Source organism: Coturnix japonica, chromosome 2 (assembly GCF_054131305.1).
Source record: "Coturnix japonica strain WE chromosome 2, WE-NBRP24, whole genome shotgun sequence".
Lineage (NCBI taxonomy): Eukaryota > Metazoa > Chordata > Aves > Galliformes > Phasianidae > Coturnix > Coturnix japonica.
The window spans coordinates 41666004-41688205 of NC_140664.1; the positions used below are offsets into that span (position 1 = coordinate 41666004).

General features: G+C 40.5%; 1 protein-coding gene across 14 annotated transcripts in view; it reads left to right on the plus strand.

Moving 5' to 3' along the window:
* Positions 1–22202, plus strand: part of ZNF521 (zinc finger protein 521) — a 231463-nt gene that overhangs the window by 201242 nt on the left and 8019 nt on the right. For all 14 annotated transcript variants that reach the window (XM_015855470.3, XM_015855471.3, XM_015855472.3 and 11 more), the window contains one exon: positions 950–1065. In XM_015855470.3, the coding sequence (XP_015710956.2) occupies positions 950–1065 (116 nt within the window). The remainder of the gene's footprint in view (positions 1–949; positions 1066–22202) is intronic.

Below are 22202 nucleotides of genomic sequence, written 5' to 3' on the forward strand. Positions count from 1 at the left end.
TTTTCAGGGTAATGAGAAATGTGATTAAAATGTATGACTCAGAACAACAATATTCTGATATTTTTTGTTGCCTTGCAATTAGAATAAATTTAATGATTAGGAGTGGAGTCAAAGTCAAGTGCCAGCATCTTTAATAAATCCTTTCCCTGCCTATACAGATTAATATTGTAGATGCAAACTTTTTTAGGTCACAGTGCACCAGGCATCCATCAGAAGTCAGTGCTGCCAACCCAAACACTGCCTCTGGCATATACAATTTAATTATTAATAGTATGTCTCCTAGGTAAACTGTTACACAGTCTTAGGGCCTTGTTTTGTAGTCATTAAAATTGAACATGTTTATATTATTGAAACCCTTGCATTCAGTGTGTAGGCAGAGTTGATCTTAAAGTATCCAAAGAGAATTTACCTGCAGTTCTGTTTCACATTTATAGACATTGCCCCAGTGTAGCTGTGGGATATAATTTTTAGCATTAACACATTTAAATACAGAGCTGTTTGTTAGATTTAACTTTAGGCAAACACAGTAAACAGGACTTTGGCACCTATGATTTTCAAACATGCTGGTTGCTAGGAAATAAGTTTATATGTGTTCGATCCAAGTGCAGTATGCATGAAGAAATAATTCTGAAGAGAAAATGGCATTTTTAAATCTTTTAACTTAAACTTCACTTGTTGTCCTGCTAGGGTCTCCCTTTGTTTCTTTCTTTTAAATTTCTTTGGAAGCCAGACATCTGTTTCAGTTCATTTAAAATGAAGAAGGATCATGCTTCACAGTTAAATAGAGTTTGTTGGTACCCTTTATAGCAGCAGCATAATGTGAAATTAGAGTATGCCAGCCTAATTTTACCTCTTGGAATTGCTGAGTATTAATGGGAACTTGTTTATAAAAAATGCTTCACTTGCAATATGAAATAATGAAAAACTCATTGTTTGTCTATTATTTCAGTGTTTGTCCAAGCAAACAAGTTGCAGCAGCACATTTTCTCAGCCCATGGACAAGAGGACAAGATCTATGACTGCACACAGTGTCCACAGAAGTTCTTCTTCCAAACAGAGCTGCAGGTACAACTTGCTACCTGGGGGTTATAATAGCATTGTGTATTTGGTAGCTGAGTTCAGAGCTTTGCTTGCCATGACCTCCTCTGATACTTCATCATCAGGATGGGAATGAAGGAAGGATAAGGGAAATTGCAGGTAATTCAACTCCCACAGCTTCAAAAAAGCTGCTGGCAGAAAACCACCTGTTACAGACCTGAATTCTGGGAGCTGCCTTTGGATTCTTTCTTTTTATGTCATTGTATCTCAAGATATTCTTGAAGAACTTTCTGTTAGTTGTCCATAAAACATTTACTCAAGCAGCGAAATGGGAAATAGTGTATTCTTCTGCCACAGAACTAACCACTGATGTGGCAGTGTAGGATTGGGGGGGAAAAAAAGACCAGAATTTATCTTGATTTACCTACTGGCCAAACCCATTTCTCACAAATCCCAACTTGTGATATCTGCCATGTGATATTAACATGGAATTAAATAATTTTTTGACACTCAAGTATTTTTCAGTAGCCGTTAATAGTAGGAGCCCAACATGTCTAAGTCCTTTGATTGGGTGGGATGTCCACAACTAATTTTGCTTTGCATGAGTGCTGTATTTCATCTCATCATCAGAGGATGATGAGGCTTATGCATCCATATGCTCATTTAATATTTCAATTACTGAATGTTTTACATGCAGAAAACCCAATACCAATATTTGGTATGATGATATGAGATACCTCTTTGAGGAAAAATGAAATAAGAGAATTTAATCTGTGCATCAATTTGATGTGTAAGAAATTGAAGGTTGTGTCAATTGTATAGTATTTTTTTTCTTTTTTAATACTCCAAATTTATGCACATAAGAGCAATACAGAAGAAAGCGTATTTGATAGCCTTCCTTACCCTCTGTCTTGCTGTAGGTCATCTGGAGCATCATATCTGTGGCACTTCAAAGTGCCTGTGGTGTAACTTCTGTTTTAATAGATCCAAACCTGTTTCATTTACTGCCTGTATCAGATGTTAGTGCAAGCTCTGACCCAAGGTGAGAGAAGAAGACAAAGAACAGAAAAAATAAAGATAAATTTTTAAGGAGGAAAAAAAAAAAAAAAAAAAGTCATTCATGGTGGTGGACAGGAAGATAAAAAACTGAATTTTGAAGTCCGGAAATGGTCTGGGTTATATGGATAGTTATTGTGTTTGTGGGAAAAATAAAGTAGAAACTGGGTGGAATGAGGGAAGGTCAGAAACTCGTTCTGTTGTATTTGTTTCAACCACAGCATGAGGTTTTTTTTGAATCATTTTCTTTGCCTTCTTTCAGTCAATATGTTTGTGGTGTTGGTTTGTTTTTGGTTCTGGGGTTTTGTTCTTGTTATTTTTTGCAGGGTTGCTTTGCAAAGTATCTCTAATAAGCTGAAACTTCTTCAGAAAGAAAATATTAAAATGTTTTTGGCTTAGTAATTTTCATAAATTTCATTGTTCATCACTGATAAGTCAAAATGCAGAAGTATAGAGAAGCAGAGTGACAAATGGTGTCTGAAATGACAAAGGAGAGAATGCTAGGGAAGACAGACTAAACGGGAAAAAAAATGATATTAAAAAATAGGAAGATGGTGCAAATGTGCAAAAGAGAACTATGAAAAGAAACAGAAACAAGAGAACAGAAATGAATCTTAACAGAAGAATTTACATTGGGTCTTAAAAGAAGAAGAGTAAGTAAGTAAATTTTGCATTCTGAAGATGCAAAATATACAGAGTTCCATGCATAATGCTATCACATAAGATCACCTTGCTTATCTGTCTCCCTAAAATATGATCTTGTTTCAAAATACATAGGGTTCCAAGCAGCCACCTCCTGCTTTTTTTTTACTACAATAAAAACACATTTTTCCACTCAAAATTCAACCCTGCTGAAGACTCAGGGCAAGATTTTGCTGCCTCCATCTAAGCCTAGTTCATTAAACCTTCCGTGTAACTGGAGCACCAGGTTTTCTAGTGAAGGGCACAAAAGGATCTCCCCACAGAGAGACAAATTATGCTCTCCATTGGCTAGGTGACAATCAGTGTGTTGGTTGTTCCATTCTGCAGAAGGCTCTTAATAGAACATATCTCCATACCCTTAGAGACAGCTTCTCTCTGGCATATCTGCACTGGCAAAAAGGGAAAGGTATTCATTTTCTTATTCACTTAATTCATTATGTTCATTATTTTAATTAACCTGGGTAGCCCCACCCCAGCTGACAACACACTGTGTTTAAAAAATGTTGTTCTGTGATGCCATTCGCATTTGCTAGGATCACTGGCTTGCTGCGTTTACCTCCAGTTCACCCCAGATGGTGAAAGAGCAGCAAAGCACATAGGCAGAGCTGTAGGTATTGACTTTAGAAATCTGCTTTCACTGAAAATACATTGATCTTAAGATCTCATTTAATACCTCTTCTAGGAAGCACTGCTTTGTTCAGGCTATCTACCAGCTGAAGCAGTGGAATCTTTGGCAACTAGCCTCCAGCTTATGTTTCTCTATCCTTTCACATTAACATGGTTTGTGTTGGGGCTTGCAGCATAACAGTGTATTTATGCCCCCTAACAAGAGCAGTTTCTAGCTTTTAATTTAAACATGCATCTAAAGCACATCTCCCATGCATGAGAGATGCTAATCATCTCAGATTAGAAACCATGGACAGCACTCCATGGCTGTAGGGCAGAATAAGAACATGAACAAGACAGAGCAGAACAGAACACAATAGCATAGGAGCCCTATCTTTGTATATAGTACAGATAATCAAAAGGAATGAATTCAGGGGTACAGAAAAGAAATGTGTTATAATGATGCTTGACTTGGTTTTGGCCCAGTGTGACTCTTTACCTTCTTTGCTTTTTATTTTCTGACTCCTGTTCCTGGAAAAACAGGTGTAGGAAAATAAAAATCCTTACGTACTACACTCATCTCACCTCAGGGAAGTTACTATCTCCTCACTACCAGTGTTCACCAAAAAAAAAAAAAAAAAAGAAAAGAAAAGAAAAAACAATGAACATAAAAACCACCATGAAAAAGTATCACTCTTTTTTAGAGATTTCCATGACTTCACTCCAGACCTTTGTTAGGAACTCAAGACAATCTCATAGTTCCAAGTTTTGGTTAGAACAGAGAATAAATCTCCAGCCTGAAAATCAAGCCTGCAATGCATTACTCAGTCTTTAAGTTTAAATAATAGATTTTACATGAATTTACATTTTGCTTTACCATCTTCTAAATGCTTGTGCAAACTGTTCCAAACAGAACTCTTAATAAATAATATGATAACAAATGTGTTTTGTTATACTGATTCTTAGACTGTGAGGTGGGAGCTACAATGTTCAAAAAACAGCAACAGACTAACTCTGCATTCCAAAGAGTTTACACCCAAAGTGGTGAAGAATAGTGAGAGAAACAAAGGTATAGATAGGTATAATGACTGATGCAGTACATGCATCAGTTTGTTGGCCAGCATGAGGCCAGAAACCAAGACTATATTACTGCTATCTACCTCTCTAGTCTCCCTCTGATTGCAAATTTAATTGGCAAAATATGTGCATTTCTCAGAGAAAACAAAGAAATTAATTTTAAGTATTTCCATATCTCTCTTTTCCCACCTTTACTGCTTCTAAATGGCTTTGTGTTCCATAGCTGTTGAACTAGATTAATTTTTTTTCTGAGATTATACTACCTCTGTAGAAAGGAAGCAAATGGAATATATATATATATTTATATGTATATATATTTAATAATAAAGCTGTATGCTTTAAGAGTGTTCTGACACTCTTAAGACTTTGGAATTTTCATACTTACCATGTGCTCTCAGTGTATGTGCTGTATTTGCACTTCTGGAATCAAGCTGAAGAAGTATGTCCTTAAAAATGCTATTCTTTAAAATGGAACACTTTCAATAAGACATGCTTCACATGATAAGGGCTTTTCAGAAATAGAGTCCTAGAAAAAAGCCTGATGATCTTTAAAATCAGAAATATATCTGGTATTTTATAAGGAAGCAGAAAGGTATTTGTTCTTACACAATGCCTGGATGTCTCCAAGAAGTTGAAATTCTCATGTTGAATACCTGACACGTGACCATAGACCTTGCTATACAAATAAACAACTTTCTTCATCCATCATCTATTCTACTGAATTTCTAACTAATAAGGAAATAAAGAAACCTATAACTAATTGATTTTAATGATGAATTTTCAATAAATCAGGATAAAGTCATGTGCACCTACTAAAACCTTCTTTTCCTGTTGTCATGCTATTTCCAGTGCCTGTTTCTTTTGCTTTAGTCTTCAAACTTTGGCATTTGAATGGCTGTAAGTACTTCCCTTGTGCCTGATGAGAAGTAGATGCTCTGACCTACTTCCAGCACTAATGTTCCTTCCATAGCCAACACAACATAACTCGGTGTTTATAGGGAGTCATGAGATGATCTTGTGGTATATTATGGTTCGGAATTAATGAGTTCATTTTAGATTTTTTTTGTGTTGCTGGGTCAGAGAGGTAACAATGCTTAGTAGTAAGGCGGCATAATAGTATGGAATTAGTATTATATCAGGGATGGTAGTTAGTTCGGAATATGATACCACCCAAGATTACATGGCTTCCCAAGACCATTTTGCCCAGAACAAAAACTGTTTCTCTTTTAAGCGAATTAGAGCATTTAATTAACATTTAACTGATAACTAGTTATCCATGGGTTAGTTAATTGTCCCCAGCTTCACAGGCATGAAAACTAGAGCAAGAAATAATTGTATCAGCAGTTACTTCCCATCCTGTTGGAAAGGGACCTAGCTTCAGTGACTCACACCCTTGCTACTTCCCGTCTGGAGTCCATCAGCTCAGAATACCTGGCATAAAGCCATCAGCCTGTAGGACATTCCAGCCAATACAAAGAGCTGCCACAAAGTTCCTCAGTAGCAAAGGAGACCTGAATCAAATTCACCCTGTTCTCTTGGTGCTTCTCTATACCGTCTGCCTACACATTTGGCCTCTTGTGCTCTAAGACTTGGTCCTTAGTGTTTCTGATGGCCTCAGTCCAGTGAATCTCTGAGATCATCTGATCTCATCTTCATTCTTCCCATTTGGCAACTGGTTGACAGTCTTGCATTGTGAGTGTTTTTATCAAAGAGCCGAAGCTTAAATTGCACAGGAGCTAGAACCTTATTGTAGGCTGTCCCAGGAATGCAAAAGAGACTTCCACCACAGTTAAGTATGACCATGAATGTCCTCAGCTTATGCTTTCAAGAACACGGCATCTATAGGTGCCAGTATCCCTTCTCTCATATAAATATGTACCTGAATGCAGATTTTTGAACCTCCCCCAAAACCCCAATCCACAACAGAGCTTCTTCCAAACTGAAATACACAGTTCCTTCCCGAGGGAAAGGATGAAAGAAAGAATGAAGCACTCATAGCAGATGTTATTTGTGTTGTTTAAAACAGCAGGAGAACATTCTCAGCTCCTGGTGCAAGCAGCTGAGAGTGGAACTTACATGAACCAGAGCAAGGTAAAGGCAGCATAGGAGAGTGTCCAGAAGTTTTAGGTAACTTTTATGTATGTCCCTCTCTGAATGTTCGTGTTGGATTTTATTGTTCCATGGCTAGCAATGTTGAAACGAATTTTCCAGTCTTTACCTCTTTTCTTTAAGGGTTAAATTTTCCAGAGACCTCTGCATTGTAAAATGCTCCCAAAGATCTCAACATTTTGAAACAACTTTAAAATACCTTTGACCTGAGCTGAAACAGAGCTAAGCAAACTCTAGGCTGTTGAAAAAATATTGGAGTCTTGACTGAGACCACTACTGGAAATAGTAGCAGAGCTGTGATTCAAACCCTATATTCTGTCATACTGGGAGGTAGCTAAAAAAAATTGGTACTAAAGCTGGGCTGGGGTTACCTCCTTGTGTCAGGGACTTTTTTGGGGCCAGCTGAGAAAGAGAATGTTGTGGGAATAGCACCAGCCATAGCAGCAATGACACCACTACCTTCAGGTAGGAATTATTTTGCCAATGACCCCAAGAGGATTGAGTCTGTGCATGTGTAGGTCCCAACAGTAAGTCTTGCATGACAACAGGGAAGGCATGAATAATTTATACTCTTTACACAAAAACAGGGATAAAACTTTTAAACCTGCAGGTGAAGTTACATTTTCAAGAATGTTTTCTTCACAAGGAAAAGGCCTCAAAACATTTTTTAAGTGAAATTGGAGATTAGCTCTGGCATTTCTAGGTCCCCAAACTCTTATGGCGAAGAGTGGAACAGAGATGCTGGCTTTCTAGGCCCCAAAGGCCAGGAGCCAGCAGGGAATAAGTTTGTCAGTTCTTCTTAAACAGAAGCCTACCTGAAATCCAATTAACAATCAAAGCTTTAGGCCAACATTTTTAAACTCAATGGCCTATTTCTGAGAGGGTGCTGAGCACCTCCAGCTGCAGTTAAGGTCAGTGAAGAAGTTGGTGCTGAGTACATCAGGAAATCAGGTCAAAAATGCCTGAAGATAGCAACCTTGTTAAAAGCATGGGTGCTGTGCAGCAACAGCCATCATTCAAGTTTTCAGCAAAACACTTTTTAATGCCTAAATACAGGCAGCAGGTTCAGTGATGTTGGCCTTAGTCTTTAGCTGGTTGCTTTTGTCAGAGCAAATGCCTGGGAGTCAGGAGAGCTGGATTCTGTTGTGAGGTCTGGTACTAACTTGCTTCACTTAACCGTGCATCCTCTTTGTCTAGTGGGGGAGGATGATGATAACAATATGCATGCCAGAGATACTAAGAATGTAATTATTGCTTATGTTTTGAGGGAACTAGATAGAGAGAGCTGCATGTATTACAAGTATTACCAGTTTGAGTGCTTTTTTTCCTGAGCCCTAACAGTGATTTCTGTTTCAAAGAAAATATGTGTATGTTAGCATGCACCGGTGTGTGCACAGAGGGTGCATGTATGCATGTGATTGTGTCAACTGCATTTTATTTCTCTGAAATGAAACCATGCTCAAAAACAGTCCCTGGAAATTCTCAAAACCCTATCAGATAAAGTATATCTGTACATCTTCCAAGATTTCAAACATCCAGGTTTATATTACTGAGACCTGAGAATTCTTTCTCTGGAAGGGAGAATTACTTCCTTTGCAAATTTTCTCAAAAATGCAATGAAGAGATGCGTGAGGGAGGCACTTGTGCATTAGCTCATTAAGGACTTACCTTCAAAGACTTTTCCTGACAAGTCTTCAATGTCAAACTTTAAATACAAAAAAAAACAAAACACAAAACAAAATAATAATAAAAATAATAATAATAAAAAATCCCAAGAACTTTGAATTCCCTCTCAGCAGCCACTTTCCCCCTGGAGATCCAGGAGTGTTACAGCCATATTAGGTTTTAATGCGGTAATTCATTTCCAAATAAGAAATTTCCAGTTTTGGAGCTGGTGAGTTCACTGGCCTTTGATTGGCCTATTCAAATGTAAACACTCTCTGTGAGTAGTTCATTAATCCATGAATATTTACAGCACAGTACAAGGACTACCAAGTCCCAAGTGACTATGTTTTATAGGGACCATTTTGTTTTAACTAAATAGTGATTGACGATAGTGATGAGCTGGGTATTACCGGTTCTTACTAGTCTGCACATTCTCCATATACTTGTAAATCTATATCCAACTATCAACCTGTGACACTTTCTGTGCTGTTTCCTGTAAAAAAAAAAAAAGCAGGAAACAATGAGTCCACATCTCCTGTGCGTTCCCCAAAAGGATCTTCCTCAGATTTTTAGAACAATTGAATCACAATTGTCTCAGGAATTCCAGACCCTGGAGGTTAGTGAGAGGGTCTGGAAAGTGAAAGACTTCCCTTTAGTCAGGGAAGAGGTGGTCTGTGAGTGCCTAGGCAACACTAATGTTCATAAATCCATGGGGCCCGATGGGGTGCATCCACGGGTGCTGAGGGAGCTGGCAGAGGTGATTGCTGAACCGCTCTCTCATCTTTGAGAGGTCTTGGAGAATGGGGGAGGTGCCTGAAGTCTGGAGGATAGCCAATGTCACTCCAGTCTTCAAAAAGGGCAAGAAGGAAGATCCAGGTAATTACAGGCCAGTCAGACTCACTTCTGTCCCTGGAAAAGTGATGGAACAGCTTGTACTGTATGCCATCTCCAGACAATTGGAAGAAAAGGAGGTTATCAGGAGTAGTCAGCATGGGTTCACCAACGGGAGGTCATGCTCAACCAACCTGCATCAGTACAGGTTGGGGGATGACCTGCTGGAAAGGAGCTCTGCAGAGAGGGACCTGGGTGTCCTGGTGGACAACAGGTTGGCCATGAGCCAGCAGTGTGCTCTCGTGGCCATAAAGGCCAATAGCATTCTGGGGTGCATTAAAAAGAGCATGGCCAGCAGGTTGAGGGAGGTGATCTTCCCTCTCTACTCTGCCCTGGTAAGGCCTCATCTGGAGTAATGTGTCCAGTTCTGGGCTCTCCAGTACAAAAAAGACAGGGATCTCTTGGAAGGAGTCCAGCGGAGGGCCACAAAGATGGTGAAGGGCCTGGAGCATCTCCCTTATGAAGAAAGGCTAAGTGAACTGGGTCTTGGAATGGTAAAGGGAGGACGGTTGGACTGGATGATCTTATAGGTCCTTTCCAACCTTGTGATTCTATGATTCTATGATTCTGTGTCTATTTAGCCTTGAGAAAAGAGGAGACTAAGAAGGGACCTGATCCAGGTCCATAAATATCTAGGGTGTGGGGGGCAAAGTGGCGAGGCCAGACTCTTTTCAGCAGTGTGTGGAGACAGGACAAGGGGAAACAGACAGAAACTGGAGCATAGGAAGTTCTGCACGAATGTACGCAAGAACTTCTTTATGGTGAGGGTGACGGAGCACTGGAACAGGCTGCCCAGGGGGGTTGTGGAGTCTTCTCTGGAGATATTCAAGACCTGCCTGAATGCTTACCTGTGTGACGTGGTGTAGGGAGCCTGCTTTGGCAGGGGGGTTGGACTCGATGATCTCTGGAGGTCCCTTCCAACCCCTACGATTCTGTGATTCTGTGATTATGATCTGTGTTTTCTGATACTTAGATGACATTATTGATTAAATTACTGAATTAACTGACAAAGATGGCATACCAGTTAAATGATGATATTGCTTTTAAATAATTCATTTTAATCTTGAAAATGAATTCAGACTTGTGGAACAGCAGAGTAGCAAAAGAACTGGAAGCTAAGTATAACGTCCAAAACAAGTGCTGAGCTATGCCCACAAAATACCCATACAAAAACAAGTATATATATTCCTTCTCTTTCAGGAGGGATAGTCATATTTAAACCTGTGTGTACTTGAATATATGTCCCTATTTTGCCTACTCCTTCCTGTTCATGCTCTCATATGCCTTTTGTTTTATTTTATTTAAAGGTTTTGTTTTGAGAATTGGTTCTGGTGTTGTTGTTTTTTTGTTTGTTTGTTCATTTTTGTAAAATATGCATTATCTGTTTCTGAAAAAAAAAACCACAAAAAACAAAACAATTGCAACAACAAAAAAAGTTAACCAATAGTTTGGGTTTGTTCACCTTATTGTCTGGTATGATCGATATTAAATATTTTCTAAGAAACAGAAAATATGGTAATTCGTCATGACTGTAAAGATTGTGTCATGCAAATATTAAGTAAAGTTTGTTGTCTCCAGTCTGAAAACAGGAAACACTGGTGATCAGAGGATAATCTCCATTTTCCTTTGTCTTCTTAAGAGTTGATTCGGTAACATAAAAATGATGTTATATACCAACATGAACATTAGGTTTCTGATTGTCTTAGCTAATGGAACAGCAAAATGTACAAGCTTTCATCCTAGAGAAGCAAATCATGAGTTGATGCAGAAAAGAAAATGCATAGAAAGGCAGAAGAGGCAAACAAACGGCTAAGGAGGAAAGAGATTATGGGGCGAAGATAGAAATGAGATAGAAATAACAGTGGTTGCAAGGTCAATATTTTTCTGCTGAGTGATGCTGATAATAATGATAAGACACTTGTAAAAATAAATTGTGATAATAATAAGGAGAAGTTCACTTATTACACAAAGGCCAATTTCTAACCTCAGTCCTTAAAGAAACCTCTGTGACTATCAGGGAGTCCTATTGCAGACTGAGGGCAGGAAAAGCAGTAAATTTATTCCCTGACCCGCAAATAATCATTAGAAATGGAATTCTGCCCTTTGCTGAAAATGAGTTTTTATCATCTGTGCCCTGAACATTTCAGCCCACACCTCGTCATTAGTCAGATCAGTTGGCTGGTACACCTGGAGTAAGCAGAAGAAATAAGCACTGTGTTCTCGTTTGAATAATTTCCCTGGTAGATCAGCTCCGTCCTCTTAATTGTCCATCCATTAATTTCTTGCTAATGTAGTTGATATCGATGACTGATTTTCTGTGCTGAACAGGAAGCACCACTTCTTCATTCTAGGATGCATTCCTTCCTATGACTGCCCTGCTGTTAGCTACCAGTAGCTGCCATTATATTATCTTTCATCTGGCCCAGAGCTGACAACAGATGGCCATCTCCGGGACTGCCATCAGTGTGACTTTATGAAGCATCCAGCTATGGTGTACTGAGGAGCTTCATGGCCAGTTCTGCAAATCTGCCTCCCTTCCCCCAGCCCTCTGCTGGCCCCCCCCTCCCTCCATCCCCATGAATACGCTCCTCGTTCCTGGCTCCACTCTCCACTGGTCTTACAGATTCCCAACAAGCAATGGCACAACACTATGGCTGGAAGCTTGCCGTTTGAGATCTGCCCCCTCTTTCCACCGTAGTGCCAGCAGAGGGTTGCCATGGCTCTCATGTACCTCAGCATCCTCACTCCTCGATTTTTCAGTGCACAGGCAAAGGGGCTCAGGAGCAGCAGACCTGCCACCCTCTAGGATCTGCAGCCTGATCTTCCCATCTTCTTCCATCACCGAGCTTAGCTCAATAGCCCTGCTTCTCCTCAAACTCGGGGACTTGGAGAGAGGGGGGGGGATGTTTGATCTCGGTTTCTTAACGTTCTGTAAGACATGCTGCCAAACCGAGATTGGAGTATATTAAGTGTGAAGGAAGGTAAAATATCGATTAGAGACACAAAATGGAGAAAAGTAGAGAACTCACAGTCATCCTGATTCCATTGACATGTTAGATCATTTGGAAAAGCAACTGGGCAGCTGCTGTGCGTTTTGGAAACAGATATACTGTTTGCTCTTGACAGAGGTTTCTAAAGCAAGATACCTCCGGAGCTGAACCTGTATTTTAAGAGAAATTCACATTTGTATCCTTTATTGTGATATTTGCAGCAAGTCTACAGCTAGTAACAGTCTCTGCCCTGAAGCTATGAAGGAAGAAGGCTCCATTGTTGAAGAGAGATCAGCCTTCCTTCCCTATGAAAGGGTGAGATGCAGGAGGGAAGATGAATAGTGCTTAAAAGCAGTGCTTGCAGTGCTGTCATTTAGAACAGGAACACTGAGGATTTAAACGAAAGTGAAAGGCACAGTAAATGAATCCTTTAAAATCGGTCAAATTTTCAGCCGCCTAAAATAACAAGTTTTCTCCATTGATGGATCCATTGAGTGGGAGGAAAGTTGGGAGGGGATGAATTCCCTTAGGGAGGAGGTGCAGATAGTTTGTGAAAACAAGGTGTGGTCAGTGATTCATAAAGAGACACATCCAGGAAACTCCAGTAAACAGCAATCTTGGCTCCAGAGTGGTAGCTTTCCCTTTTTTCTTTTTTTCCTCTCTTTTTTCTTTTTTCTCTCTCTCTTTTTTTTTTTTTTTTTTTAGTTTATTTCCTTTTCTTTTCTGAGAACATCAGCGTCGTCCTTTCCAAACATCAGTCAAAAAAGACTCAAATGCAGATAGCTGCACAACTGGAGCTGTTCCTTACAAAACCCCAACCTGGAGGAACAGCTTTGAGGTTTAGTTTTGCTACCTGTTCTCAGGGTCAGGTTCACCATGCTTTGATCAGACTGAGACCGAGGTATGATTTGGGGTGGAAAAAGAGTGCGTTTTTGTAGGCTCTCCTGATTTTTTATTTAAGTAGAGCTTCCTTTGTGTTCAAAGCTGAAATGAATGTCCTCCACCCTGTTAACAAGAGGGAAAGAGAGATGATTCAGGCCTTGTGAACCAACACTGCTGAGTTAAATGCATTTCTACGTGCAGCTTTAGTTGTTTAGCTGTATTGTTATAGGCTCGTTTTGCAGAAGAATCGCTGGACATAGGCGCTGATTGTGGGTGTATTCTGATCATCTGCTTGGGGGTACTCTAAGTCGGTGCATACACCGCTTCCCTCTATATTCTGTGTGCGTAGATGTGTAGTATGTGATATAAAGAGGCCAAGGTATTGTAAAATATTAGTGGTACATTTTGCTTTGCTTTGAGTTTGTAAAGGTGAAAGGTGACTGTGCAGGAAAATGGAACAGTATATTTGCTGTGAGACAGGCACTAAGAACTCACTCCCATGCTCAGTTATAATTCATGACTGTACTGGTGGGAAGCCCTTATCCCTCTGTGGAGTTAATGCATCTCTACTGTAGCCTGCTGAGAGCACCCTGTGTCCCCTCCCACCATCTGTGCATTCACTTGCGTGCTTTCTCTCTCTCTGCTGTGAGATCTCTTGGTGTTAAAACTGTCAGACTACTACCGCCTGGTAAAGGTGGCTTTATGATGTGTATTAATGTTGAATTGTCATTTAAAGGGTGAGGAGGTAGGAAAGGGATATGTTACCATTTGTTTTAAGCTCTCGCTCAAAAATGCTGACGAGCAAACCGAAAGGTAAATTTGTTTTCTTCAGACAGCAAACAGCTTTGAACAGCGTACAGAAAATTCCACAATGTAGGGTAAGACCTATTAAAGGCAAATGTGTCTTTGTTCCCAATCCGAGCATATTTTGTTGTTTCTTGGTACAGGAGGTCTCTGCTTCCATGTCATGATCTGAACCAATAGCACTGTAAATGGAATAATATTTATTTACCCATCAGCTGGTTTAGCTGACAATGATTTAGTTTTCTAAAAGTTGATCTGCCCTTTTAACAGAAATGCTCTCTTGCAGGCTGCAAGTTAATTGCCTCTGTGCTACCTGAGACTTGAAATTCATGTGTGCTCTAAGCTGGCACAACCTGACTTAAATAGGTAGGATAGAAAGATTTGTTATTATTATTGCCGTAAGGCACTGCCAGAAGACTGGTAGGACTGTCTAGCTTAGAAAGAACTGAACTTCTTTCACAGAGGTTTGAGATGATGCTTTATCAACCTGGCACCTTGCTGCATGGATAGATATTAGACTCAGACTAGGGCTAAAGGACCGTGTACCAGACTGTCACGGCAATATTAATTTGCAGGGTTTCATGAATGTAATCTTATGTCTTCTGTTGTTTGTATTCCTTTAAAACTTATAAATCAAATCCAGACCTGGAATACCAGTGTATGATCTTAACAGATGTGCTGCCGTAAGGGACCTAGTAGGATATAAACTACAGAAACAATTTTTCTGTATTTCAGATTCCTAGCTTATTCCAGGGAGATTCAGGAGCTGCGGGAGTAAGGTGGAAGGTCATGCATTAGGATGGTAGCACCCACCCAGCACTTGATGTTTGGTGTAATTGTCAGGAAACCCACATTTAATGGTTTTGTTATGCAGTCATAGCATCCTACAGAAGTTCCAGAGCAAAAGTAGGGCAAGGATGACTTCTGTAGCTCTGTGTCCAGGTTTTCTTAGGTGAAAGATCACTTTGAGATGACACAGCTGAGTAGTCAGGCTGAAATCCTGGTTGGTATTTTATTAATTTTGCACCAAGATAAATTCTGAAATTCTGACAAACTCTGTGACAGGTGAAATTCCTTCTTGCAGAATCTGCTCAGCAAGAGGCTGCTCATTTCGTTCTGTTCGGAGGCAGGCAACAGGAGGGCAGCTTTATAATCAGCCCTCAGCGGACCCCCAGCCGCCCCAGAGCCTTGGACTGATTGAATAACTCCTGGGCCTCTTCCCCTAGGCCTCCATCAGCAGGGGTCCTGTGGAAAGCAATCTCCCGCAGACTGGCACTGAAGTGAGCTTTAAACTACTATTTTCTGCTCTCCAGAGGAGCCTGGAGTACTAAAAGATAGATGGACTGCAGATATTTTATGAGAAACTGTCAGAAGAAGAGCAGAGTAAATGTTTTTTTTCCTTCTTCTTGGAGTCACACACGCTGCAGCGCTGTAGAATTTTTCCCAGCATCTTTTGCTGCTAAAGTTTGAAATTAATTGGTTACTAACCTTAATTTCCCCCCTCTGCCTCCCTCTTCTTTCTCTTTTTTTTTTTTTTCCCTTCCTCCTCCTCCTTTTCCTTTTTTTTTTTTTTTTTTTTTTCTTTTCTTAAATATTCACTCGGAGGCCCTTTGCTTAACCACAGTTGCAGAAAATCAGTACCATTTGCACTGAAATATTTATAATGACAGAATGAAAAATTGGATTCATTTTCTGGCCTGTAGCCGAACAGTCTGCAACTTTGTGCGGCATTGTTTAGCATCTCTCATTCCTCCCTTTCACTGGGGTCGTTCTCAGACACACACGCACGCGCTGCCCATGCTTCAGAGGAATGCTTAGCAAAACACAGAGCCATTTTTAATCTCAGCCTTGTGAAAACAACTTGTCTCCAACCTTGCCACCATCTGCGGGGGGAAGCAGAGGGGGGAGTGCACAGGAAATGAGTTGACTCCCTCTTAAAGGGGAGATTATAAAGGATGACATGCAGTAATCTGCTCTGTGCAGCAAGGCAGAGTAAGGCTGGGGTGCAGCAGGTTGCCTTGGTGCCTTCCTAGGGAGGCATGGCACTGAGCTTGGGGATGGGTAGCACTCCCTGCTAATCCCTTTTCTGCCCTTCATTCCCCCAGTGGCTTTGGGAAACTCCTTTTGTGTGTGGACATAGTCTGTGCCTCTAGAGTGCTTTTCTGCACCTCCAGCAACCAGAGGGTGCTGAAACTGCACGTATTCACTTCCCTCAAAGCAGTGGTGTGAAGGTGAAATGGTTGATGTTTGCAAAGTGCTTTGAAAATGGAAGTGTGATTCCTCGGGCTCCAATTTGCATCCCCTGCCAATATAAAAGGTACCTTTAGTCAGCCAGCCAAAGATTCTCTTAGTATGTAGCAATTCCTGTTTATTTTGCTAGCTGGTTCTCTATCACTCCCTTTTGGTCCTTGCAGGCGTGTCTCGGGCTCCGATGAATTCCAGGGATTTTTAATTGATGTATCAGTCCCCTGGGGGCTATTATGAGCTGGCGTAAGGTCAGGCAGCCTTATGAATGCTTTAACTTGCACTGAGGACTATGCTGGCCCAAGTTATGAACATTCAGGCCACACGGATTTAAAAAAAATATATGGAGGTTGTATAGGAATTAGTCTGAAAATGTCAGAAATTTATCAGAGAATGGTAAGTCTCTGCAGATGTTGGACTGTAATGCAGAACTTAATAGAGAAATATATCTCTGAACAGTGGTGGTTCCAAAACCCTTAGAAATGATTCTCTGGTGAGTTCTGTAGACTGTTTGACAACTGTGTTAGTTTCTGGAAAAGCCCTGTGGCCAAAATATTAATCCCTGATGCCTAAAAAGAGACACCTGGAGACTATCCTAGGCTACCTAAGGAAGTAGGTTGGATTTGGGAATCAGATTCTGCAAGGTGCTGGGAATCTCCTGGAAATGTAGGTACCAGAAATTGCCTTCCAAGGTTCAAAAGTGTCATCCAGCCGGCTTCATTCATATGCAATTCATAATATAGCACTATTGCTATATTGCCTGCTACACACCAGGTACTCTTATATAGCACTAAATTCTGATCTCTTCTCCACACCTCTCAGCTGAGCCTGAATTTTTCATTTGATTTCTTCTGTCAGAGCTTCAAAATGTTGTCTCCCTCACAGTAGTGTTAGGAGCAGAGCCGAGCAGGTGTGCCTGTAAGCAGTAGGAAGGGACAGACAGCTGCTGCAACCATCACCACAGCTTGGTTAGCGCTGCGCAGCATTCTGCTCTGTAGTTCGGAAGCAACTCCTACTTTTCATCTTTCCCAAGTTTCTTACCAACTTGCAGATTTGACTTTTTATTGTGTTCCCAAAGCTAGTTTGACAGGTCAGCCTGAAGTGATGAGCGTTCTGACACAAAATGCGTTGTGGCTCAGAAATGTTGCCTGCAGTTGTTTTACTGTAGCGTTGCTTTGATTTGAAAAGAACTTTCTACAAAGTGTTACGTTTTAGGATAGAGCAAAAAAATATATATCTTTTTTTTCTTTTTTTTTTCTTTTTTGTTAAATCCAGTATTGTGCTGCATGTATTCCAGAGACTTTCTGCTTAGCCCTTATAATTGCTTTCTGGTTTTCTTCTTCTTTGTGTATGCAAATGGAGAACGCTGTATTTTTTTTTTTTTTTGTAATTCTTAATAGTTACTGAAAAACAGAAATAATAGAAACCAGAAAGTCTGCGAGCTGTAATTGCAGATATTAAGTGTGTTTTCGAACAGACATTTTGAAAGCAGATCACCCTGACGATTTAATGACATTTTAAGGAAAAGCCAAAGCCCCCAGAGCAGCCTCTTTCAAATCCAGAAGTATTTATCCAGTCGATCTGACCAGAACACAAATATGCAGTGTGTAAAAGGCCTCAAGATGCTGAAAAGACTTGCAGGGAGAGTAGGATATAGACCACAGAGAAGTGGCAGCGCAAAGCTTGCTGATGCTGGTGCTACAATGCAGAACTGTTATTGAACATCAGGGACTGCCAGAGTAGCCCCCAAACAAATGTTTTATCTCAGTGTTGAAGACAGTTACTTCCTGGGAAAGTAACTGCTGTTTGTAGCGCCAGTCTGTTTACTGAAGTTAGTAGTTGATACTTTTTGCCAAGGTGAGGTAACAGTGAGAGCTTTAAATGAGAAGTACCACTTGTGTGAGGCAGGTTCCCTGGCATGCTGCCTCCTGCCCCTTGGAGCTGGCACTGTTGCTGAGTGAACTTGTTTCCCATCTTACCTTTGCATTGGTGTGAGTGTGCACTGCAGTGTGATGAATCTCCCCCTGGTAGAGAAGATTCTGTTTGTTGGAGAGTTTTTGTTTGTTTGTTTGTTTGTTTGTTTGTTTTCCAGGATCAATCTAATACTTCACTTTAAAGAGTTGTTTTAATTAGGTGAGTTTTATTGTAATGAATTAGAATTAAGTTGGAGTAGCAAATTATATAAAACCACAAGGGTTATAGATTGGCCTCACCATAGCTACAGCACATCTTTTTGTAGAGGAGTTAAAGTTCTGTATTTCAGACAGTTTGGTACTAAACACATTCAGCAAGTGAGTGGAAGCATTGTCTCCTGTTATCTTCCCTCCTTGGTGTGATTTTTTTCAGCTGATCAGAAAACTGTCACACTAAAAGACAGCCCTAAGAGGCAGCAAGGGGTGTAAGCAGCAGCTGCACCAGGCTGGTGCCCCCAGCAGAGAGAGCCAGGGTGACAGCAGGGCCACAGCATTGCCAGGGGTGAGGGGCATCTCTTCCACTGTCAGTGCAGGGCCAAGGCTGACTCTAGTGGCACATTTCACTTGCAGTGTGTCATGGCAAGCTGTGTGACAGGAAGCAGAATGACCAGGCTAGAATGGTGTTTTGTAGGATGATGCTTCTGTCCTCAAGGGGAGGGGGAAGAAAAAGGCATAGGAGGATAATTCCTTGTGTTGTCCTTGTTTGAGAGGGTGGAAAAGAATTAAATGAATGACTTGGACTTACAAAGGAGTAAGACTTCAATGCCTTACGCCTTGTATAGGTTCTTAAAGCAGGCAAAAGTGAGAGTAAAATTCCTCCCATTTAGCTGTGGTCACATTTCACACTTCTCTTCCACAAATGCAAATGGCAACAAAACAGAAGACAATAGAGAATCTGGACTTCCTCATTTAACAACTAACAACCACAATGACAAGCATCAAATTTTATTATCCTACTACCATATGTCAGTAAACACTCAAGATTTATTGATTTACAGTGTATGTCCTTAAAAAAATCAGAGAAGTGGTGACTTTCTAAGGGCATAATAGCATTCTGGTCTTTAAAAATAACCTTCACAACCTATGGCTTCTTAAACTGAAAAGGAGGGAACTAGGATGCAGTTATTATGAGAGCACAGCATTTCAACATAGCATTATTAACTGTCACTGGCTGCAAAAGGATGAAAGCAGTCCTTAATTTACTGACAGGAATATTTGTAATTCACACTCATACCAACCCTGTCACATAGCCACTGCTCCTTGCTTAACAATCTGTAGGAATAGAATCATAGTCATAGAATTACTCAGGTTGGAAAAGACCTTAAAGATCACCAAGTCCAACCGCAGAGACAGTGAGGGGCCCAGTCTGGGCTGGCACAGTAGCCAGATGTGAAGCTAGTCAGAGACCAAAAGTCATGGGACCTCTGCTATCAGCTCGGGATTCTTTCATCATTACAATCAGAGCTGACTAGTCTGGCTTTCCTTACATACTATCTTGAAGGAAGAAATGCATCAGTGTAAAACTGAGTCTGAGACTGACTATCAGCATTTCAAAGAGAAGGAATTGTCTTTCCTTTTCTTTCCTGCACATTTTAGAATGAACACACCATGGATGAGGTGACATGTTTTCACCTCTATCTCTTTCTGACTTCTAGATCCAAAGCATACCATTTGGCTTAAATATTCCCTTGCCTGTATGTACACTTGTCAGCTGATAACCACCAAATAGGATTTCCACACACCAGGTTTTTAAACCTGGGCTGGTTCATGCTTTGCTTTTAGCTGAGTGAAAGCCATGTTAGACATTTGATGTTAGTGTTGGGCTGATCCATAACCTCCCATGTGCTGAGTGCTGTCGTACAAGGCAGCACACACTGGCTTCCAATGTGCAGGGAATCCAGATTCCAAGCTGTCCCTTTGTCACCTGATAAGCACAATACCTAGAGTTGTGTCACAAAGTAGGGGGGTGAACCTGACAATCAATATAGTGGTGGATGCCTGTGTAATAAGAATGCAGACAAGTTACTGTGCTTTGCTTTCATCTTGTATCGAGAAACTTGTATTTTCATTGGTAATTTCATTCAGACGAACTCTTGTACATGCACCTGTGGAAAACTGGGTAGGATCATTGTTTTAAAGGTTGCCCTTTGCATATAAATCACAGCTCTGTGTGCTTCCCCATTTTAATTGGGTGACCTTTCGAATCCTAAGGATGGGAGCTGAAATTCTGGACCTGCCAGTTAGTTTAAGGTTTGAAAGCGTTTCTCTGATCCAGCAGCTACTCTGCTGTAAGTCAGAGAGCCCAGAACAGGAATGTGAGAAGAAAATGATCTACTTAGAATGCTCCTTCTTACAGCTCATAGCAAACTGCACCGCTAGCTGAATAGATGTGTGTAAAATACAGGTTCATTTGTCACTTTAATCCCTGCAAAGACCTATCAGGATTCAGTGAGTATGAGATAAACTGGAGGAACAAGAAACATGCCACGTTTCCAACAGGACATTTCTGTGCAATTATCAATTTAAGCTTCCATTATTTGTCACTAATTACTGCACTGAGCTGTTAAATATTTAGTAGGAGTTTGTTTAATTGGATTTGACCTATAAAGGAATCTGTACGCAGTGTAGCTTCAGTTCCAAGAGCCAGTTCCTCTCTCCCAACTAAAGGTGAATTTGCATTCACATGAAATGAACACGCATTGTCAGGCAAAGAGTTTTCTGCTTTTGTTCTGATTTTTGCCTCTCTCTTTTCCACATATTTATTTCTCTTGAAGGAATCTAAAATTAGACTACAACGTAGGAGTACCACTTGTGGATGTAAAGTGGGAGGGGAGGTCAAACCTAAACTTATTCACAGATGTTGTAGTTTAGAAAGCACCAGGATGATAAATCTAACATAGCAAAGAAAAACCCTAAAGCAGAGCAACAACTTGCCGATGAACACATCTGTTTGTGAAACAGTGATTTAATCCCTGAACATCTGATTAGGCGGTATTGCCTATCAAAGCTTTGTGTCCCCTGCTACTCTGCTGTGCCTCAGCTGCTGATAAACCAGGATTCATTCAGCTTTGGGTTCTGCTTGCTCTTTGCCTGACTGTGTCTGATGTCTGATGTGGTGGAAAGACCTGTCCCTATGCAGAGGCTGAGCAAGAAGCAATGGGGACATGAGCAGTATTCATTTGTTTCAAATTTTGCAAGCCTGGCTCTCTTCATACTTGTCCCTATCTTGTAATTCCCTTGATTTCAGTGGAGTTTCTCTTAATTTATACCAGGATAATCATAATCATCTCCTAAAGTAATAAGACTTCTGATAAACTTCTCAGAAGTGCCTCCTTTTGTCTTTTTTATTTAAGCTTTTATTCCCACTTAGTGAACAATTTTCTTACTGGGGTAGGACACCTGTGTATTCCTTTCAAGCAACTGTAGTATCACAAAAACATTGTTTTGCTGCAAACAAGACTTAGGCCTGGGTCCTGATGAGCAATACAGCCTCTCCATGACTTGAGGGAACAGGGCTGTTTTTCCCAGTTTTGGTGGATTGCTGTATGCCTGTTCTAACTGCTTCCCTCTCTCCCCATCACCATCATTTTGTCATTTATAGCGGTAGTCTTGCACACACATTCAGATACACTTTGCATGGAATGGAAAATGTAGTTGTTAGTTGCATTGCCTTTCAGTAACCCCCAAATAGTCTAAGGGAAGCTTGTGGAAGGGTATTACCTGGCACTGTAGGTTAAAGCTACCTTGGAGCTACTCTGATTTGTGGCAAGGGCTCCTGGTTAAGCCCCTTAATTCTCCTATTAAGGGGCAAGGATGGGGAAGAGGCGCTTTTATTTGCCTCTATTCACTTCTGATGACAGTGATGAAGGTCTTATTGCTGTAACTAGAAATATGTCATTATTTTCCATACGTAAGATTTGTGATATATGTATTTACATATAGTAATCCATCCCCCAAAAAAGGAATCACTAGTGTTTTACTAGTGACTTAATGTAAGTCTCTGGAGAAAAGTCAGTATCTGGGTTTTGTTTGATTGGTTTTTATTTTCTGTTTGGATCCCTGAGAGCATCCCTTAGAGGGTTTTTTCTGATTTTGTTTTCTCAGGTCCAGCTGGCAACATTTGAGTAGAAGACCCAGAATACTGGGACTTTTACTTAAATGTGAT